The sequence below is a fragment of the Vipera berus genome, assembly GCF_964194415.1.
Source record: "Vipera berus genome assembly, chromosome: 2".
In the NCBI taxonomy this organism is placed as follows: Eukaryota; Metazoa; Chordata; class Lepidosauria; order Squamata; family Viperidae; genus Vipera; species Vipera berus.
Genome location: NC_138203.1, coordinates 53,381,117 through 53,403,346, shown reverse-complemented (window position 1 = coordinate 53,403,346; position 22,230 = coordinate 53,381,117). Strand labels below are relative to the sequence as shown.

The 22,230-nt window shown below is 42.4% G+C and overlaps 1 protein-coding gene across 2 annotated transcripts in view; it reads right to left on the bottom strand.

Annotated features, from left to right (window-relative positions):
• TNFAIP8 (TNF alpha induced protein 8) overlaps positions 1-22,230 on the bottom strand; it is a 41,546-nt gene that overhangs the window by 7,902 nt on the left and 11,414 nt on the right. The window contains exon 1 of one of the 2 annotated variants that reach the window (XM_081315482.1): positions 10,143-10,241. The exons of the other annotated variant lie outside the window; for it this stretch is intronic. Coding sequence (XP_081171608.1) covers positions 10,143-10,173 — 31 coding nt within the window. The 5' untranslated portion in view covers positions 10,174-10,241. Of the gene's footprint in view, positions 1-10,142; positions 10,242-22,230 lie in introns of those variants that run through there. 2 annotated transcript variants of the gene reach the window in all.

Genomic DNA, 22,230 nt, shown 5'->3' with positions numbered 1-22,230 from the left:
TAAGGAAGGTAAATAGAATATGTTGAAAGAGGGCAAGGCTCTTTGACCACATAGAACCCTTTTTCAAGTTATTTTTGTACCTACTTGTCAGAAGTCCAATGGGTCAAAGATGTATCATATTCTTAAATATGCTACAGCAGATGTGATATAAATTTATTTCACAAGTACCTTTTCTGAACATATACAACACATGAACAAATAATGCAATTCTTAATTGTAGGATATACACCTTGTCCTGTTATATGACATAAGGTGTTCTAGAAAACTTATTAGTCTTATATAGCCTGGTCATAATGGTAACAAGTCAGTTGCAGTTTATTATTAAGGTGAATATTTATGGCCTACTGAGGAAGAACTTACCTGGATATCTAGTTTATATACAATTTCATTTTTACCACTTGGCTGTTTCTCTGCAAATTTTACATTACAATTATTGCTGCTGACAATAAGTCACAAGATAGTAGCTATACATGTTTTTGTTTCTCGGAAACAAACTAGTTCTGCTAAGTGAAGGGAGACACGGACTATTAATAAAGTGAATACATCAGGAAACATTAGTTATGATTAGTTTCCAGTCTAGTAGCAAGGCTGGCAGTGTTAACAGAATTACGTATTTACATAGTATGAATACATCTTTTAAAACACATATACAGGTAGTCCTCGACTTATAACCACAGTTCAGCCCAAAATCTATGTTGCTAAGCACTTAATTTGTTAAGCGAATTTTGCCCCATTTTACAACCTTTATAGCCAGTTAAGTGAATCACTGCAGTTGTTAGTAACATAGTTGTTAAGTGAATCTGGCTTCCCCATTTATTCTGCTTGTCAGACGGTCAGAAAAGGTGATCACATGACCCCCCCCCCGACACTGCAACTGTCATAAATACGAATCAGTTGTCAGGCGTCTGAATTTTGATCATGTGACCATGGGGATGCTGCAAGGGTTGTAAGTGTGAAAAACAGTCACAAGTCACTTTTTTCAATACCACTGTAACTTCAAACAGTCACTAAATGAACTCCTGTTAAGTCGAGAACTACATGTATATCGTCATTTATCTGCAGATGTTAATGTGTCACAGTACTTTTTCTGTGTCACATATAAGATGGAAGAGTTCTTATCTGCTTTGGATGTATATTCTAGTTGAAACTGATGTAGTATAAATAAAGAATGCCATGAACATGTTTACTTTTAATTGCTACTGCATAAGGAATCTGAACAATCAGTTATTCAAAACAGTGGTGAAACTATTTCCTTCCTGTTTACCTTTTGAAAGTTCTTTTAAATTGTGATCTGTAAATACACTATATTTTTAATCTTTCAGAGGGAGGGGCCATATTGGTTACTCTGTGTGTGTGTGTGTGTTCGTAGAACTAATAGAAAAATAAGGAAAAGGTCATAAAGTGAGCAGAATGATTTGAATAAATTAAACTAGTAATTAAATTGATTTTACAAGTCCCAATTACATAACTGCACTTTCTCAAATTTCTGATCTCAAGGCAAACAGAATTCTGAACAAAATTAACACACACACAGAATTATTTCATTTATGTATTTGAAAAGAATATAAGCTCAAACATAATGACTATTCCATAATCAGCAAACCTCTACTGAATTTAAGGCTCCCTGGTCCCGATGCAACATTTTGACTACTACATCAACTGGCTTTCCTCAGAACTCAGTAGATTTCTTCATCTTTTTAAACATATTGTTCTCATTATATTACATCCTGCCGTCCTCTCCAAGTGTTAAAAGTTAAGTAGACACATGGTGGTTCTAAGGCCAGAGCTGACAAATACAGAAAACCATAATACAATAATCACTTAGCTTCAAGGCCAAGCACTAAGGATATATTAATGGAAAGAACAGTAGGAAAAAGGTTAAGGGTTTGAGCTAGCATAGCTATAAGAAGCATTGGCACATTCACACTAGCGGAGACGATCAGCTTTTTTTGTAAGGTTTCACTCTTGTCTGTTTTTATTCAGCTGAATTGCACCTCAACTGTCAACCTGGAACTAAGGAGAAATTTCCTGACAGTTATTAACAATTAATCAGTAACCTGCCTCCAGAAGTTGTGACTGCTCCAACACTGGAAGTTTTTAAGAAGAGACTGGACAGCCATTTGTCTGAAATGGTATAGGGATTCCTGCCTGAGCAAGGGGTTGGACTAGAAGACCTCCAACGTCCCTTCCATCATCATCATCATCATCATCATCATCATCATCATCATCATCTTCATTATATTAGACATGAACCACAGTCAACTGAACATTCAAATTGACTGACGCTGATGGTTGGCACGGGTTGCTGCCAGCATCCTAGGTATCAACCAGGTACCTCCTTAAAATGTAAGATGTTCCAAGTAGCACAGTTTTTTGTAGCATTGCTGGAGTTATTGCAGGAAGCTGCAGTTTCTTGATATATTTTGTAAAGTTTTTGGACATAGTTCCCAGTGCCCGGATGACAATGGGTATCACTGTTACGTGTTTCATCCATAATCACAGTTTTGATGGCCAGGTCGCGATATTTCATAATTTTTTCCAGTTCTTTTTCTTCGACTCTGGCATCTCCTGGTACAGCGATATCAATCAGTTGTATGCTTCAGTTCTCTACAACTGCAATATCTGGCGTGTTGTGTTCCAAATGGCAATCTGTCTGTATCTGAAAGTCCCACAATATCTTCACCCTCTCATTCTGAACAACTTTTTCCACCCTATGTTCCCACGACTTTTCGGACACAGGCAAGTCATATTTTTTACACAATGCCCAATGGATTAATTTAGCAACTAGGTCATGTCTAGCCTTGTAATCAGTCTGCGTGATGATGATGATGATGAAGAAGACGATGATTTCCCTGTATATAATTAATTATTCCAATACATCTTTCTATAGGCTTGTGGCCTCCAATGAATCAATTGGGCCACAAATTCTTTAAACATGACCACCATAACTATGCCATGCTAGATAAGTATAAGACACGGTCACAATAAATGAATTTGATATCAGTCCAACACTAAAACAACAGGCAGGGGGAAAATGTTTCTTTCATTCAAAATAAGAGTAGCTTTTAGTGTGTTACATCATCCAGGAGGAAGAAAGAGGTACAAGAATTTTAAGCTTCATTTCATTGTAGTCAATCCACAGTCAACTATGTACATGCCCCTCCTCTTTTGATTTCTCTCCCTTGGCCCCAAAATTGCATGTGGGTTAGTATGACCTTTCATCTCATACAGGTAGACATCATTTAGTACAGGGGTCTTCAAACTTGGCCCTTTTATGACTTGTGGACCAACTCCCAGAATTCCTCAGCCAGCGTGCCAGCGTGGCCTCATTTAGCAACTGTTTCCAGTTACAACAATGATGGAAAAGTAACTTTATGATTAATCCTCACATTTATGACCTTTGCATGTAGGTAAAACAAAGGAATGTTAAAATAAGATTGTAAATACAGTCACAGTTACCTTTACAAACTGCTTTGCTTAATGATTGAGTTACTGGTTTCAGTTGTGGTCACTAAACAAGGACTTCCTATATATTGTTTCTCTAGCTGAATGTTGGAACAAAACAACTTTCAACCATTTTCCAAAAATATGAACTGGAGCTTCATCTTTTTCACTGTTAAGCAACAAGATATAGTAGTTTATTGTAGTGTTTTGTTCTTGAAATGCTTATTTACAACATACAGCCTTTAAGAACTACCGTATTTTCCGGCGTATAAGACTTTTTAACCCATGAAAATCTTCTCAAAAGTTGAGGGGTCGTCTTATACGCTGGGTCGTCTTATACGCCGTAAAAAAAACATAAATCAGTCGAGCGTCCCCGTTCTTGCAAAGCCGGGCCATCCCGCGCAACCGAGCTATCTCCGGCGCGGCTCCGGGACACGGCTGGGCGGGAGCGTCGGGCGGCTCTCCCCACGCGAAGGCGGCGCTGCCCGTCGGCTCTTGGCCCGAGGGGAGGGCCTTGCGCCCGCCGGACTCATCTGTCACCAGCACCGCTCTCCCCCCCCGCGGGGATGCGCTTCCGCTGGGCGGTGCTGGCCGAGACAAGCCAGCAGGCAGCCGCCGTGAGCGCGGCGCTGAGGGGCAGCGGCAGGACGGCCTGGCCCAGCGCCTGCAGGACGGCCAGCAGCCCCACGCGCAGCAGCAGCCACCGGCTCAGCAACAGGTACGAGCGCAGGAGCCACACCGCCAGGCTGCCCAGGAAAAGCAGCCACACCGAGAGGCTGCACGCCCAGTCCAGCTCCATGAGGGGCAGGGCGGGAAGCCGGCCGGGAAGAGGGACCGCGCCCAATGGGAGAAGTTCAAGGCCTGGGGGGGAAGCAGGAGGGGCGCCGGCCGTGGCGGGGTGGCAGCTGCCCTCTGGTGCTGCCTGCCGCCCGGGAAACATTGTGCCTCGGGGCCGGCAGAAGCGCGGGAGCACCGGCGGGGCCAGTCGGGCCTTCGCCTCCTCTGCGACGGACAGGGAGGGCAGGGCGGCCCTCTGCTCTCGCCTTTGCGGGTCTTGTATGCGCAGGTGCAATTGCCAAAAGTTGCCCCCTCGCCGCCCACAAGGCCTAGGAGCCCTCAGGTGAAACGGCCCCTTTTGCACGTCCCCCGCGTCCTCCCCTGAGAAGAGCCTCCTGGGCTGAGAGGCGTCCTCCCGGCCAGAGCTCGAAGGCAAGAGCCCCCCCAGCAGCCCCTCTTCCCCGCAGGGGCCCGAGAGCCGCCTTCTGTGGGGTGGAGCTGGATCCCAGGCGCTGGTGGGGTGGTTGCACCGCCCCCCCGCAGGACGCCTCCCCTGCATCCCCCCTGGGGAGGGAGCGCCCGCCTGCCGCCAGGCCGTTCTAAGTTCCAGGAACTTCCGGGGACTTCTGGCGGGCCTGCCGCCCCTCTCGCCCGCAGACCACGCAGCGGCCCTCGCCAGCCGGTCTCGGCATGGCCGCCCCAAGCCTGCTTCTCCAGCGCGTCTTCCGAGCCCACCTGGCTGACCGCCTCCTGGGCGGGGCTTGGCTCCAGATGCGCGGCTGCTCCGTCTGCAAATGTGCTCTCAAATGGGTGGGTGGAAGGAAAAGCCCCTTTGGGCTTCAAAAGGGAGGCTTTGCACCATCTGCATCAGACGGGGCTGAATCGGGCTTGTGTCGGACACTTGGCAACTGGCATGTAAGTATTTTCCGGCGTATAAGACGAAAAACCTTGAAAATCTTCTTAAAAGTCGGGGGTCATCTTATACGCCGGATCGTCTTATACGCCGGAAAATATGGTATGTTTACGACATACAACCTTCAAGGACTATCAGATAAACATGTAACATAAAATGATAAGTTGTGATAAATATTTTATTGAGGCTGTAAAACTCTTACAAGTTGAGGCTCAAGTATCCTGCAGAATAGTGTTTTATTAAGACATACACTTTTAGTGAACATTTATATAGAAGACAGTGGCCCAATATAAGATGATAATTCAAATCATTTTTGATTCAGTTGGTGAGTCCAAGCCTTACCCTGTTTTTTGCAGCTTATAAACATGACTTAATTTTCTGGATTATTGACTAACTTAAGTGAAAGTTTCAAGGTTGGAAATACTGTAATGAAAAGAGTACATGGCTTTGGTACTTATCTATACATTTATAAACCATCAGCTAATGCTGACAACAAACACTAATTTCTGGTTGGTAAATACAGCAGGGATCCCAGACAGTTTACAACAGGGGTGTCAAACTCAATTTCATTGAGGGCCACATCAGTATTGAGGTTGCCCTTAGGGGGCCGGGTGGGTATGGCCTGGGTGGGCGTGGCCTACTGGGTGGGTGTGGCTAGAGTGCATATGGCCTACTGGGTGGGCGTGGCCAGCTTTACATCATTCGCATCAAGGGTGCCTATGGGGGCCTGGGCAGGAGTGGGACAGATCTGAGGGTCTCTGGCAGAAGGAGGGTCTTTGGGCCAGGGTCAAGGCAGTGGAGGCCGTTCCCTCACTGTTTCCAGGATGGCTTCGCGGGCCACATGAAACCACTTCGCAGGCCGGATCTGGCCCCCGGGCCTTGTGTTTGACATGTCTGGTTTACAAGATCATTTGTCCCCACTATTGCTTTTCTTTTCTGGCACTGCTACATGGAAGAAATCAGAAGCTTTTGCTTCCATTTTAAATTAACCACTGCTTAACACATTTTTCAACTCTTCAACTATAATCACAGTTATTCTTCACAATTAACTTTATTCTTAGCTGTCAAACTATTTAATAAATCAAATTTCATATTAAATTCTATCTAGTTTTATACTGTATATATACTTTTAATACATGTTTGATATGAGATTATTAGTATCATTTGCAAGAGATTAAGTAATCAATTAAGCCAATATCATAGTCACACCTCCAACATTTATATTTGCTTTACATTGCATTTGCTATAAAATCATCAAGCCTTATCATGTTACCTAAGAGTTAACCTGTAGAGGTGTGCTTAAAGTAGTTTTAACTTATCTTGAAAGTATGTAGGCAATCTTTATGAGGCCATAGGTCAAAAATAATTTGTATTCTATACACTAGAAATATGTGATGCAAACTCCAACAAAACATAAGAAGGTTGTAGCTGTAAAAAACAGCAGGCAGTGTGTTTTTGCAGCAACAATAAAGCAACCTAGGCCACTTTAATTTGAAGACGTTTTATTTAAAATCACCTGCTAATTGGCCAACAATAGTAGAAAAAAATTGAAATACATTGGTAAGTTTACTAACATTGAGACCTGTTTGAGAAAAAGACTGGGACTGGAAAGGGATTTCTTTTTGCTGTCAAGGTCGGATCACTACAAACCAAATTTCAAGCCCACTCTTGTGTTGGCAGTTATGTGATGGCTGGACAGAACATTTGGTGTATTTCAATGGCACTGAGAGGGATGAGGAATAACAACTGTATCTAACCTTTGGATGGATGTGGAAGGACATCTCCTGATAGGCCCAGGTGTGTTTTTAGCATGGAAATGAGAGTAAGTGGCCTCCAGGAGACAATGGCTTCTTTTGTCATTCTTAAAATCCAGAAAATGCTTCCCAATTTCCATGCTGAGGCTAATTTCAGTTGATTGGGGGTGGGTGGGAAGAAGAAGAATCAACAAGAAGCATTATACCCTTATATTACATAAAGGTTTTAAAATATATCAACTCTATAACTGAAATAGAAAGATGAAGAAGATATAATTCCGGGGAAGCTCAGACAATTGGATAGTTTTAGAGAGAAATGAAATCACCATGTCAGAATAATTACAAAGACTGATACTACAACTCTATGTACGTTTCTCAGACTTACATCCCACTTGGTGTTTTGGCAAGATAGCTTGTGACCAATGCTTTCCACAATTGGGGCAGTGGAGGACAGTTCGAGCATAATCATTCTTCAAACTGACCATCCACCAACAACTGTTGTTGCTTTATCACAAAATGTAGGATAACTAAAGCATTTCGTGCTGCTGGAGTCATAAACTAAAGTAGGGCTGGCCTAGCAGGCCAGATTAGGCCCATGAACTGAAGCTGTTGCTATTTCAGCTACTTCAAATGGAAGGAAGTAGCTGAGATAGTTATAGGTCACGGGTGTCAAACTCACCACATCACATTACATGTCATGATGTTGTGACTTTTTTTGCATTCCCAGAGCTAGGGTTGGCGCAGCCTCCGTATGATGCAACTGGCCCATGGGCCGGTAGTATGACACCCCTGTTATAGGCCTTCATTTTGAACAGTCCCAAATATGTCGTAAGGTTGGTGTTTTGCGCAAAGGAGAAGTGCAACCAAAGAAAGGGAAATATTTGTTCAAAATGAACTAGAAAACAAATGTCCTGATCAGGATATTTTCCATCTCTAAAAGACAAGACAGTACATTATATGATATTTTGCTTAGGCTGTACATTTGATCCATACAAAGGTTCTATTAATATTTCATAAACTAAAATGCAATGGAAAATATGATAAAAACACATCTTTGGCTATGCACTGTGGTTATACTCACTGCTGTTTTTACTCATTAAAAGTTTAATATCTGAGTACTGTATTATTCTTCTGGAACTTACACAAAAATGTATAAAATGTAACTTGATATTTACAGTTTTATCACTTTGCAAGAAATTTAATATATATATATATTAATGCTAATCTTTGTTAAATTAGATACTTTCAGTTTTTTAAAGCCCTCATCCCATATATTTCAAGAGTTCTCCAGTAAATTATTAAACAATTAAAATTAAAAAAAAACAGATGCACATAACAATCATACAGCTGAAATACAATTAAGAGCAGCAGCAACCATTAACTAAACATGATCTAAACCCAACTGGCTTAGGCAAATAAATAAAAAATACCAAGTAATGGGTAATGGAAGATTGGTAGTCACCTTACAAATATACCTCTACCCACACCATCCATTGTTACTACCTGCTCAAGACAGTAATCCTAAAGTAATTTACTTGGAAATAACTTTTCTTTAACCCAGTGAAATTTAAAGACAAATAAAATGCATTGCATGCTTTGTAATGGAAGCAGAATCATTCAAAAGATATCCATGAGGAACATACAGAATATTGCCATCAGACACATACAGTATACCGTATATGCAAAACTTTTTGTGGTGTAAAACATGGTTATACTTATTTCCCATCAAGTCAGTCTTAGTGACCACATAGATTTTCTCCATGAGGTGTAAAACCATACAGCAACTCAACTGGGAAATACCCTAGAAATTAATTTAGAGCTGAACTGTAATTTCAGATTCACCTCCTTTATTAAAATATCACAATCTAATGTTTCATATTTAAAAAAACAAAATACAACAAAATATAACAGGAATTTAATTTTCATTGGTGCCAAAGTTATCACTAGTTTTTCTTCATTATCGACCCTGTGTTAATTTCAGCTGTTTTTCAAAAACATAAAGAGTTGTTTCTTAAAAATACTGATAGGATTATAATTCTCCTGAATACAGATAGCTATGCTAATTTAATCAACTGAATTTGCAGGTAAAGTTAAGATTACTTTTAAATTTTCTTCCTACTCCTTGTCTTGTCACGACATGCATGCTGCTTACTCATCTGTTACACAAAAGAAGTGAAATGAGCATGTTGTCAAAGATTCTAAAGCAGTTACAGGAAAAGGCTTTAGCAGTTATCTGGATTTAGATTCAGTTATTCCCTTCCCTGAACAAAAAGCACTAGCATATGGGAGCATTTGAATAAATTTGTTCCACCAGTTACACTAAATTTAGTAACTTTTGCTCAGCCAAATGGCTTGAATCAGAAACAAACACATTTTTAATTCACGTTTTATAAATATGTGGAAAATGTTACTATTGGTGGGATTGTCAGAAGCAAGCAGCTCTCTGCAATATTTTGAAGTTCCCTAGCTCACTATCAAACTGACGATCTGATTACTGTGGTTTATACCAGCAGCTTATCTGGCTTCTTAGCAAATCAAGAAATTTGAGCTGTTTAAAATATGCCCACATTCTCAGAGGTACCGTATTTATCCTCTTTTTGAACTTAAGTAGGCTATTGAATTAAATTTTCAGGGAGAAAAAAATCGTCCTCTCTCATCAGACAGTCATTTCCCAACCCAACCCACATTTACGCTGGTAAATATTCCGTTTTCTTGGAACGTTTCCAGATCATCCACATGCTTATCATACTATGGAAAGAAAGGAAGGATATTTCCCTTTTGACAAACTTTTCCACAGACATACTGTTATTCAATTCAACATGCATCAACCAGTAAAACTGTTTTTCCAAAGCTTCTTCTTAAAATAACGATTTTTCAGTTCTCTGAATTGCACAACTTCCCTTTACAGAAGTCGGAGGGTGTTCAAACGAACGTATATTTTCCGTTTTCAAGCCATTGTTGCCTGTGAGCACATAGGCACACACAACTTCTAATATACACTTTGTGTATGCTTGTCATTCTGTAAAGAACAAAAGAACATTCTTGGTGTCAAGGGCTTAGTTGCTGCATTTTCAGTAAAATGCAGATAGTTGTCTTCAGACTCCTTTGCTTTCTCTCCCCTCCCTTAAACAGTTCAGTATTACAGCAAATACAAACCTCTATTCATCATCTGCTGCCAGAAGCAGCTTTGGAAAGCAACTTTTTTTTTTTTAGAAAAAAACCTCCTTGGGAGAAAAAATAAATAAAAAGCATACCTTCTTTGGAATCATCTGCTTCGGAACCCATGATATCAACCTAAATCTTTGAAGATTTAGATGACGTGCCTGTTTGAGTAGCAGCAAAATGAACTTCTCAAAAGAAGAAAAGGGGGCTGGAACTAAGAGAGGAAAAGTTTTGTAAAACCAACCAATGAGAGCTCATCGGTGCTCCGAAGTCCCGCCTCTTGGTGAATGCATCTGAGAACCGTCTGAAAAAGAGCACCTTCAGACACCCCTTTTATTTGCCAGAAATGGCTGCCTGTTCAGCTCAGTGTGTGGATATGTATGTGATAGAATGTGAAACCTCTGCAATCCAAGAAGCAGAAAAAACAGCAACCAGTTTTTAAGTATTGGTTTACAGACTGACAAGCAGTGTGGGTCCATAAACTACAAACAATAGAAATTGGACTTGTTTCTTCCATCTTTGCTGTAAAAATCAGCCCACTTTTTTTTAAAAAAAAATCAACCCATAATTTTTGCCAGGATTTTAGTGCAAAAAAGAGGGTTTTTAAAAATCTTAAGTTGCCATACACTATTGCTTTGTTTTTTCATTTCCAGTATATCATACTAAACCAAGACTTGTGATCAGCAGTCAACTCAAATACATAAAGATTTAGTTTCCAAAACATACTGGGAAAATTTGTTTGTTTTCACAGTTCACTCTATCAGCACTCTGATTTGTCAGCTTTCCGGGGAGCAGTTTATGGGGGCAGAGTGATACATTAACTATGGTTTGTTGAACACTAGAGCAAACCTTTCAATTTATACAAATGATACTTAATGCACATAATCTGAAGACTACATTAAGATCTTCATTGAAGACACAAGTCCATCTCCATCAACCATACAATAATAGAATTTGTGAGGCTAATACTGATTAAATGCCCAAAATGAATATTAATGCTTAACAATCATATAGAAAGATCTACAAGCTAAAATGCCAAGGTTTATCAGGTTCTGATCACGCAACATTCCAAATGATATTTTATTTAACTAATGCTTCAAACAACTTATTTAGCATAAATTAAATGAAGAAGTTACAATTCAGCATGATTTGTAAACCAACTTTTATTCTTTTTTACTTCCTCTTTTATGGCTTCGGGTGTCAAGGGAACCAACTTTTATTAAGGATGTCAAATCAGTTGTTCTTTGGCAGATTCAGAGATAACATCCCATGGGATGGCATAAGACGGGGCAATTACGTCCCTTCTCCCTGATGGCCAAACTATAGGGGTAGGGGTATTGTCAACCCCACTACGTAAACCAAACCAGAAAATCGACTCTATGGCTAAAAGCTAAAGCTACTTTTATTAAGATTGACTAGAATAAGAGAATCTTGCAAGTCAGATTGGATTGTGCCTATATGCCCATCGAGATATTTCAAGATAACCAGTGGCATCCACAAACATTCCCAATAGCAAACCATAATTTGTAAAATCAGATATTACAAAAATTATAAAGGTTAGCCGATTATAGTTTGCCATTGTGTCTCTACTGTATTCAACAAGGCTGGGCAGCATTTCAGATTCAAAGAAGAAAATGTGATCTAAAGGGCAGGGTAGGGCTCCTGGGAGATCCTGGAAGCAGCTGTGTCATTCCCAAGAATACTACAGCTATAGCAGGATCCTGGGAAAAGGTAAGAGTTAGAATTGCTGGTGGATTTATTTGCTTTCACTTGCATGCTCTGAAGTATATTTTGTTCTTCGAATCTGCAATACTGAGTACTGTAGTCTTAATGTTAAAGAACTTATTCACATATGTATTTCTTTACTTTTGGCTTAATGCAACATGCAAACCCATCCAACATAAGTCCTTGTACGTTGTTCAACAAATCATGCTTTCAAAAAGTTTTGAGTGACTGCAGCTTCAACACTTACTTTTTCCCTCATGTATGGAACATTATTTACGGCATTTAATCCTGAGTTAGCTTAGCAGGTTGTTTCATATACCCGAAAATTTGTCCTGTCATGTGAAGCATGGGTGTTTCTCTGTGCATAATCTCAAGCAACTGCTTTACTAATGACACATTTAATGCATTTTCTTCATGGGTTCTCAATATTTATTACTAGGCTTTTGTGAAGATTTACAAATGAGAATCTGAGGCTAAAACTGAGCCTGGAATAGTTTCTATATAGCCATGATAAAACTGACAAATAAGTCTAACTCAGCAACTTAAGACTAATGACTTTTTATGCAACAAAATACTGTGACAAACAAGTGACTATTATGGCTGCAAGGACTGCTGCAGCCTCTAAGGACAATGATAGTAATTGCTATTGAATATTATATCTGCCTTATTGTGAAGACTCTGCAAACTGTGTGACCTGGCATTAAAAGTAATGGCCATTATATAATTTTTGAAAAGTTTTTCTGAGGACTTCAAACGGCTTCCAACTATTTAACAATCTTTTGGGCAAGAGATTATTGAAAAATGGTACCAGTAATTGGATGACATATATTTGCTTGTGATCTTATAAGACAAGCTGCTTTGGAAAGTGATGTTATTTGTTGCCACGTTTATGCAAAGATGTACCAGTGAATTTGGAATTCTACTTGCTCCTCATTTTCTTGATATGGTAACTAGAGTTTCATGACCTTCCTGTATTATTAGTGTGGCAATGGATACAGAGGCATTCAACTGAGATTCAGTCTTAACAAGATATACTGTTTTTGTTAAATTTCCAGATGGTGAAAAAATAACCTACTCTGAGTGGAGTTGCATGCCTCTTTGAAAGAACGCAAATGCGAGTAGATAAATAAGTACCATTTTGCTGGGGAGGTAACAGTGTTACGTGTGCCTTGGTGTATAGTCATGCTGGCCACACGACTATGGAAATGTCTTTGGACAATGCTGGCTCCCTCGGCTAAGAAACAGAGATGAGCACCACCCCAAAAAGTTGCATGTGACTGGACAGGGGAAACCTTTACCTTCTTTAAAGTGTAGGTATGAAACTAAATGATATACACTAATCAAATTTTGCCACCGGAGACTCAGATTTTTATAAGAACTACCGGTAGCTCCAGATTATTCACTAGCTTCTTGAACAAAAATAACCTTGCTTGGTAATTCTACATCTAGATTACTGTAATAAGCACTTTATGGGCTTACCTAAACTTCAGGTACTGCAGAATGTTAATGTTTGATTATGGAACAGTACGTAAGACTAGTGTCATATACATATTATACATAATCCCCACAATCTGCTCAGACTGTTCCGCATTCGGTTTTGTCAGCTTTAATATGTCAATTTAAAATTTAAATTTAATCACTGTTGCCTCCTTCTAATTGTTTAACTTTTATATATATTGTGTTATATTTTAATATTTTATTGCACACCAGCCAGGTTCCACTTTGAAGGAGATGGTCAGTTCAGAAATGTGAATGAATGAATGAATGAATGAATTTACAGAATTATTTACTGCTGAATCCATTTTATTAAATTTTACATAGGATCATTTTTGCTTTACAAGCCTGTTTCCCCCCCCCCCAACTTGCACTTCTGAAATGCAAGAGATGGACAGTTAGAGACCCAACTGTAACCTCCAACTTCTCATGGTTGGATGAGAGACTCAAGAGAGCCATATTAGGACTGAATGGAAAATAATGCCTCCAATATTATAAGCCACCAATAGATGGCAACGCTGACACAGTGCACTTTAGCATGTGCTTCAACATCTGTTCTTTTACTTCAGTTAGTGGGAAGGTGCTGTGAGAAAAGTTGTGTTATCATTGTTCATGAAACTGAAGTTTAACATAAGTACTCATCAGTACACTTTAAGCAACATGCCATGATTGAATTCTGTGTAATTGTCAGAGAAATTTAATTAGTTTGATGTTAAGCTATTGATACTTAGTGAAGAATCAGCCTTTTTCCTACTAAGGCAGAGGTCCCCAAACTTTTGACCACCAGAGATCAGTTCCTTGGAGAGAGGTTTTTCTGCAGAACAGAGGAGGCGTGGTTTCATGTAAGCCTGCAAGGCTTTGCTTGTTTATGCGGACTAGTTTCTGGAATGCTGTGGCCCGGTGCCGGTCCACGGACTGCGGGTTGGGGACCCCTGTACTAAGGGACATTTACTTCCTAACCCTGAAAAACTCATTTCATTTCATTTCATTTCATTTTCATTTTATCAAATGTATATGCCGCCCTTCTCCCTGAGGACTCTAAAACCCCAATCCCTCAGTCCAGGCTGGCAAGTTCAAATAACCAAGTCTTCAGGTCACGGCGAAAAGAGCGAAGGTCGGGAGCCATCCGGAGCTCAACAGGAAGCTGGTTCCAGAGGGCAGGTGCACCCACAGAGAATGCTCTCCCCCTGGGGGACGCCAGTCGACATTCCCTGACTGACGGCACCCTGAGGAGGCCCTCTTTATGGGTGCGCACAGGACGATGGAAAGTTAACGCCGGCAAAAGATACTCCCGTAAATAATCTGGGCCCATGCCATTTAGGGCTTTATAGGTCATCACCAGCACCTATAAACAAGTTGTAGTGCTCAGTCTATGCATGATCCTGTCCACATCATCCAGAGTCACAGGGTCAAACTCACCCCAAATGGTATGATCAAGACCTGCCCTCTCCACTCCGCCGGATTCCACCCAGTCGGAGTCCAAGCCAGTCCGGATCTGAGCAATTTTGTTCTGCAGATACTGTACAAATTCCTCAGCCTTACCCTGCAAGGGGTCATCCCTCGGTCCTTGATTAAACAGGGAGCGGGTCACTCTAAACAGGGCGGCTGGGCGGTTATCTGCAGACGCAATGAGAACGGAAAAGTAAACATGCTTTGCCGCTTCCATCGTCACTAGGTAAGACTTAAGATAAGTTCTTAGTTGTGTTCGATCAGATTCAGATCCCCTGGACCTCCAACAGCTCTCTAGGTGTCTTTTCCAGCGCTTCATCTCCCAGAGCTCCTCGGGAAACCAGGGGGCCACCCGGGGTCTGCGCCGGGTCAGAGGCCACAAAGGCACAACTCATTAATTGGTTTGCTTTGCTCTTTCTCTTTTTAGGCCTTGTTATTGAATGTGTTGTTGTGTTGAGAAACCCAGAAAAAATTAGAATTCCTGCAGCTTCTCTGGGAACATTGCAAGTCCAAAGCCAGCAGACAGGTAAGCAGCTGCTGTCAGATGGGGATGGGAATGAGCGAGTGTGTGAGTTGCTGACGCAGTGTAAGCACTGTGCGACTGGGAGAGACTATGTAGGTGGGATAGACTTTCCTGAGGAACTTGCGACCTTCCCTGCTGGCTTCTCCACTGACTTTCTCACAATTACAACCAACTTTACAATTCCTACTGGCTTCCCAATTGTTTCTGGGATGCTATCAGAGAGCACTGGAAATGAGGATCACATGACTGCGGCTGAACTTGACATCCTAGAAGCAGTGCTAAAGTAGCAACAGTGCAGTAGCACTGAATTGGCCACAACTTTCCCAAATTTCAGTCCCACAGGAGTCATGGATTCTGTAAGTTAGCCCATTTCAGTTATCTTGATTCAAAATCATTGCCCTACACCAGGGGTCGGCAACCCGAAAAAGGAAAAGAGCCACTGGGAACCGGTTCCATCACACACACAAAAAAGTGGGAGCCGCATGTGTGTGTCCATGCACGCGCATGTGCAAAAAATGTCTTGCGCATGCGCAAAACGGTTTTTTCTTGCGCATGCGCAGACGCCCGTGGTTGCCACCTTCCTGTGTGTGTGATGGAACCGGTTCCCAGTGGCAGCAGCGCCGCCGCCTTCGGCAGCCTGTAAATGTGCCGCCGCAGCTCTCCCAAAGAGAGGAGGGCGGCGGCCTGCAAACGGGCCACGGCGGCTTTCCTCCTCTTTGGGGGAGCTGCCGCGGCACGTTTGCAGGCTGCCGAAGGCGGCAGCTCTGCAGGCGGGCTACGGCAGCTGTTGCGGTCTATGGGCGCGACATTCGGCAGGGCCCCTCTTTACAGCACGGTGCGAGGCCCTCACCCCCCACAGACGCGCCCTCCTCGCCACGGGAGCCACCCCCGCCATCCTCGCACACCACTAGCGCAGGCCCACCTTGTCTTAGGGGCCTGCCCTCCGCACGCCGGCTGCATCCTCCGATCGCCCGACGCCACCAGGGAGACTGCCCGGTGTCGGGCTCGACACGCCCGACACCCGGTGAGGCCGCGGAAGGACTCACCGGGCCCCGTGACCAGCTGCCGGCATCTGTATGCAGCCCCCACGTTACTGCGGCCTTCCAGCGAGCCGGGCAGTGGCCCCTGCTAGATCCATCGTGTGGAGGCCGATACTCGAACAAAACCCGTCAAAGCAGCAGCCCGGGCCTGCTCGAGGAAGGGAGCATCAGACCTGAAGGCGCGTCAAGTGGCTGGAAGCGAGCGTTAACTCTGCGCCCTGCCACTTGAGCAAAAGACGCCGGCATCCTGTGGGGGGTGGGGGTGGGGAAGATAAGCTACGCCAAAAAGAAAAGAAAAGGAAAAAAAAACAACAGCTCTCCTTTCTTCGCTTCTTTCCCAATCACTGCACCTCAGCTCTAAAGCAATAGATACTGAGACTCAACCTCTCCTGAAAGGCCCTTTTATTTATTTTACAGGGGCTTTCCCAGGCTTGCTCCCCTTTCCATCGCAGACCGCGACTTGAGTCACTCTCCTCTCCCATAGGAAACTCACTCTGCATATGCGCCGAAAAATTAATGTGCAAGTTTCCGGAATAGACCCCCCGGCATGCCATGAGCCCCGTAAGACTCAGCTCAAGGCGCACACCTCCTTCTCCTTCCCCGCCTACCATTCATTCGCCACTCAGGGCGTGTGTTGGTTTGAGAAAGGCGTGCGCGCATACACGGAGCCTCGCGGGCCGGCCTGAGCAAGCTCTGAGGTGCGCACGTTAGTCGCCGGGTGGTTGAAAGGAGAAGTCTTAGTGTTATCCCGCTAAGCCTAAAATCCTCAAATGTTATCTTTTTCGGGCTTTCCAACATACCGAGGGGTACTTATATCAAGCACTCTGCTTCGTAGAGATTGCCCCAGGTTTTTTTTTTAAAAAAAATACTTAAGTCAAGGTCATGTCAAGCCGCACAGGTTTCTGTCTTAAGTCAGATGGTGGTGGGGAAGAAGGAAAAATCGCCACAAAAGGAACGATTTTAGATCGCCGCAGGATTTTGACGACGAAATAAATGACTTTCCAAAGAAGCCTGGCAGGAGGACATGAAATATTAGGACAACGACTACCTTTGCTATGGATAACTTCAGGGACGAAACAAGCGGGGTTGCTGCCCGTTCACGCGGAGGTACGGAGACCTGCCGACGTTTGGGGAGGTTTGGGGAGGTGCGCGCGCACCTCCCCAAACCTCCCCAAACGGCAGGTTTGGGGAGGTGCGTGCGCACCTCTCGGAATGGGTAGCGGCCCCGCTTGTTGCGAAAGCTGCCGCGGCCCGTCTGCAAAGCTGCCGCTTTCGGCAGCTTTGCAGACGGGCCGCGGCAGCTTTCGTAACAAGCGGGGCCGCTGCCCGTTCGCGCGGAGGTACGGAGACCTGCCGACGTTTGGGGAGGTTTGGGGAGGTGCGCGCGCACCTCCCCAAACCTCCCCAAACGGCAGGTTTGGGGAGGTGCGTGCGCACCTCTCGGAATGGGTAGCGGCCCCGCTTGTTGCGAAAGCTGCCGCGGCCCGTCTGCAAAGCTGCCGCTTTCGGCAGCTTTGCAGACGGGCCGCGGCAGCTTTCGTAACAAGCGGGGCCGCTGCCCGTTCGCGCGGAGGTACGGAGACCTGCCGACGTTTGGGGAGGTTTGGGGAGGTGCGCGCGCACCTCCCCAAACCTCCCCAAACGTCGGCAGGTCTCCGGATGGCGGCGGCTTGGGAGAGGTGCGCGCGCACTCTCCAAACCTCCGCCATCTCGTTTGCACAGCTGCCGTGAACGCGGCAGGTCTCCGTTCGAGACGGCGGCGGCTTGGAGAGGTGCGCGCGCACCTCCGCCCTTCGGAAAGGTGCGCACGCACCTCTCCGAACGGGCGGTGCCACTCGGTGCCGTTCGAAGAGGTGCGCGCGCACCGGGCGGCTGGGAGCCGCATGCGGCTCCGGAGCCGCGGGTCGCCGACCCGTGCCCTACACCTTCCAAATTTGACCAATTTAAGATTATAAACAGACATGAGAGTTTTTGTAGTATATGCATTCCCATCTATAACTTGTCTTCCAAAATTTAATACATTAAAACAAACTTAACTGGTTCTCATCTTCCTAAGATAGAGAAATAAATTGTGTCTGTGAAACAAATGTCTGTAAATAAGTCAGCTTACTTAATTGGGTAATTAAACAATGAAGGCAGGTACCTATTTTGGCTATTTCAAAGCCTGTATTCACTTGGATATTAAAAGCATATACCCACAGAGAGCAAGTTAAGCCAACAGGCTAGAAACTGGAGATTGCAAGTTCTAATCACACCATAAGCACAAAGCCAGCTAGATTTCCTTGAGCCAGTGCCTCTCTCTCAGCCCTAGGAAACAGACAATGGCAAACCACTTTTGAAAAACCTTGGCAAGAAAACTGCAGGAACTAGTCAGGGCAGTCACCAGAAGTAAAAAAACTAACTCAGAGGCACAAAGAAAAAAACACACACACAAACACAAAACTATTGGGCTCATCTTTCCTCCTGAAAATTATCTTTAGCATTGAAAGATTTCTATTTTCTGTAAAGCACCATCTGACTATGAATGGATCCTGGTTAAATGATTCTGATTTCAACATTACTGTTTGGAACTGGCTGCCTTTATAGGTAGCTGATATAAAAAGCTTAGCAAAAATTGGATCTGGGAGGTACTTTATTCAGTCATCACCAAGAAATCCCAGGATAGTAGCTCGATTCGGAAGTAAAAAATGCCCAGAAATAAGCTAGTGGCAAACTACTTCTCTAGTGCTCCCGGGAAGATGCCATGGCAATTAACAGGAATTGAGCTCACTTTGAGTGTTCATCTTTTTATTTCCACTTGTAGATATACTGGGATCATTCAATACGCTTGGTTTCCAGTTAAAAAAGTGGAAATTAATCAAAATTAAGAATTCTGTTGGTTTTAGATTTCAGCCTTAGAAAATGCAGGTATGCCATGGCACTAAATGGCATTTCATCACCAGATAAGTAGAAACTGGTTTATTTTAATATGTGCAATAGGCAGTGGTGGGATTCAAATATGTGAAGAACCGGTTCTCTGTGTGAATGCCGCTTCTGGAAGTCCATCCTGGGCCTGGGTAACAAATAATTAGCTACCGGTTCTGCCGAACTGGTGCAAACTGGCTGAATCCCACCACTGGCAATAGGGTTGTACATTCACTTGGAGTTTGAAAGAAGCTGTTCCAGTCATCCTGGAATTATTTTGAAATGAAACAGCCTGAGTTTTAAGATAAGAACATTTGTTTCAAGACTTTTATACCTTCCTAGCATAAAGTTTAGTAAGAAAAAACTTTCAATCATTCAACATACAAAGTCGTCCAGTCAGTCTGTCTGTCTGTCTGTCTGTCTGTCTGTCTGTCTGTCTGTCTGTCTGTCTATCTATCTATCTATCTATCTATCTATCTATCTATCTATCTATCTATCTATCTATCTATCTATCTATCTATCTATCGCATATATTTATAATATATCATGTATATCCTATCAAGAAAACTAACCATAAAAAGATTATTCAATCATCATGTCAATAGGTAATATATATTCATAAAAATATTCATATTCTACTAAAGAAAGGCTGTAATTTATTAAACAAACAAATTACTTGTATTTTCTGAATCTTCAAAAGCAACTCAGCATAGCATACACTATGTTTCAGTACTTCTGCATTTCATACACAATGGCTTAGCAGTGATTATAAGCTATGATGATGGCAAAGCATATTGTTTAAATGCAGCCATCTGTGATTTATTTAATAAATGGCAGTTAAAGAAGCCAATATACAAACATTGCTTCAGTTTTGCAACCTCCATCAAAATGATTTGAATTAAATATGAGGAAAACTGAATTAGTAATATATTAATAAATCTATTTTCCATTCATTATACCTGATTTCAGGATTTCATGTTTTTCTTCAAACCAGAACCCATCCCCCCCACACACTATATATTATAGAAAAATTGTGGTAATTTGAAAACAAAATCAACCAAAATCCAAACATTTTTCAATGCTCATGGAAGAATTTCCTTTATTTGAATGTTCAGACTGTAATTGCTAGTAATGTGTAATTTTTTTAAAAATTCCATTTATATTCCGCCCTTATCCGAAGACTCAGGGCGGCTTACAAGCTTAGCAGTAGCCTTCATTCTATGTATATGCCTGCTTATTAGGGCTTTCACACACACCCCAAGCGGCATTATTACAAAGTCAGCTTAATTGCCCCCAACAATCTGGGTCCTCATTTTACCTACCTCGGAAGGATGGAAGGCTGAGTCAACCTTGAGCCTGGTGGGATGCGAACCTGCACTAATTGCAGGCAGCTGGTGTTACTTAAGGAGGCATTAGCCCACTGCTCCACCAAGGCTCCTTGGTAATTAATTAATTGCTAGTAACATTATGGACAATAGTATTTCTGACTGCAATGACAATAATGGATCCTGGCCATTATGGCGAATGTGGTGTTGTAAAACAACACCATGGTTGTAAAGTGAATCCATTGTTTGCTATGGTGTGTTTTTTCTGAAAACTGCCAGAAGTTGCTTCCAGTTTTCAGCAGAAACATAATAAAACATGGTCATGTAATCAAAGGATGCTGCAAACAGCCCTAAATGCTGCTGTGTTTTTCAGCACCTGAAATGCAATCATGTGACCAAGGGGGGGAATTGTCAGAACTTTGGAACCAGGTCATAACTAGTAGCATCAAACATCGTTATTATTTAAATCAAACATAGCTGAAACCTCACAAAATTTAATCTTTAAATTTATAAAATTGTGACAGTTCTAACAAATTTGTTACCAGATTGATTTCTAAATATTTTTTCTTTTTCCCCCCAATATGGAAGGTCAATGGATGACATCGAAGGGTGTTGTGAGTACCTATTCTATGACTACCTGTGGCCCAAATGTTTCATAGCCTTCAATAACAAAGTTTGATCTTATCTATTCCAAAATCAACAAAAGCAGTTCTATGATCGCAGTGCATACTAATGAAATATACAGTAGATCCTGTGATAATATAGAAGTTATTTCTAACACGAATAGCAACGTTATTGATCAGATTTGTGGCCAGAGAGGTTATTTGCAATGCAGTGAGTTGGCATTCTGATATAATACTGATTTGCCTCGAGATAAATGGTGGTGGTTTAAAGAGCCATTTGAAAGTTTCGTTTATGTTACCAGGAAAAAAAACAAATATGTTGGTGTATCACAGCTCAAATATTAGTTATTGTTCAGAGAACACAGCTCTCTCTAGTTAGAGCAGGGGTCTAGGGGTCTGTGGACCGGCACTGGGCTGTGGCATGCCAGAAACCTGTCTGCACAATCAAGCAAAATCCCATCTGCGGGATGCAGGCAGCACACAAAACCACACCCCCTCCGGTCCATGGAAAAACCTCTCTCCACAGAACCGGTCCCTGGTGCCCAAAAGGTTGGGGACCTCTGAGCTAGAGGACACAACTAAAATAGGGGAGGTAGCATGCAGAAATAAGAGATTCTAAGTTCAGCCAGTAATTCAGAAGATCCAGGTTTAAAAGCTATTCATTAAAGTAAGGATCTGCCATATTAAAAGCTGCATTACCATCTTTTGAGGAGCATGAAAAATATAGTACACGCAACGTGAGGCCAGGGGAACAAAGAATTTCATTACTGAGCCTTCAAAGAAGACAGATTGATAGAGTAATATTGTGCCATACTCACTAAGTTGAATCTGTGCATCGGCTCTTGGCTAGTGAGAACTACACAAATTATATATTCAAGTATACAGTAATGCAAAGAAAAAAATGAATCATTAGTTTGCTTTTTAGTATGCATTTTCATGCATGATGAACCTAATTTGAAAGTAAGAGTAGTAAAATATCATGGTGTGGAGGCAGGCAATCTGTTGTCGTCCAAAAGTATTCAACTATTACTCATAAAACCCCTTGTTATGCAATTTGCGACTAAATATTCAAATATTTGAAAAGCACAAGGCTGTTT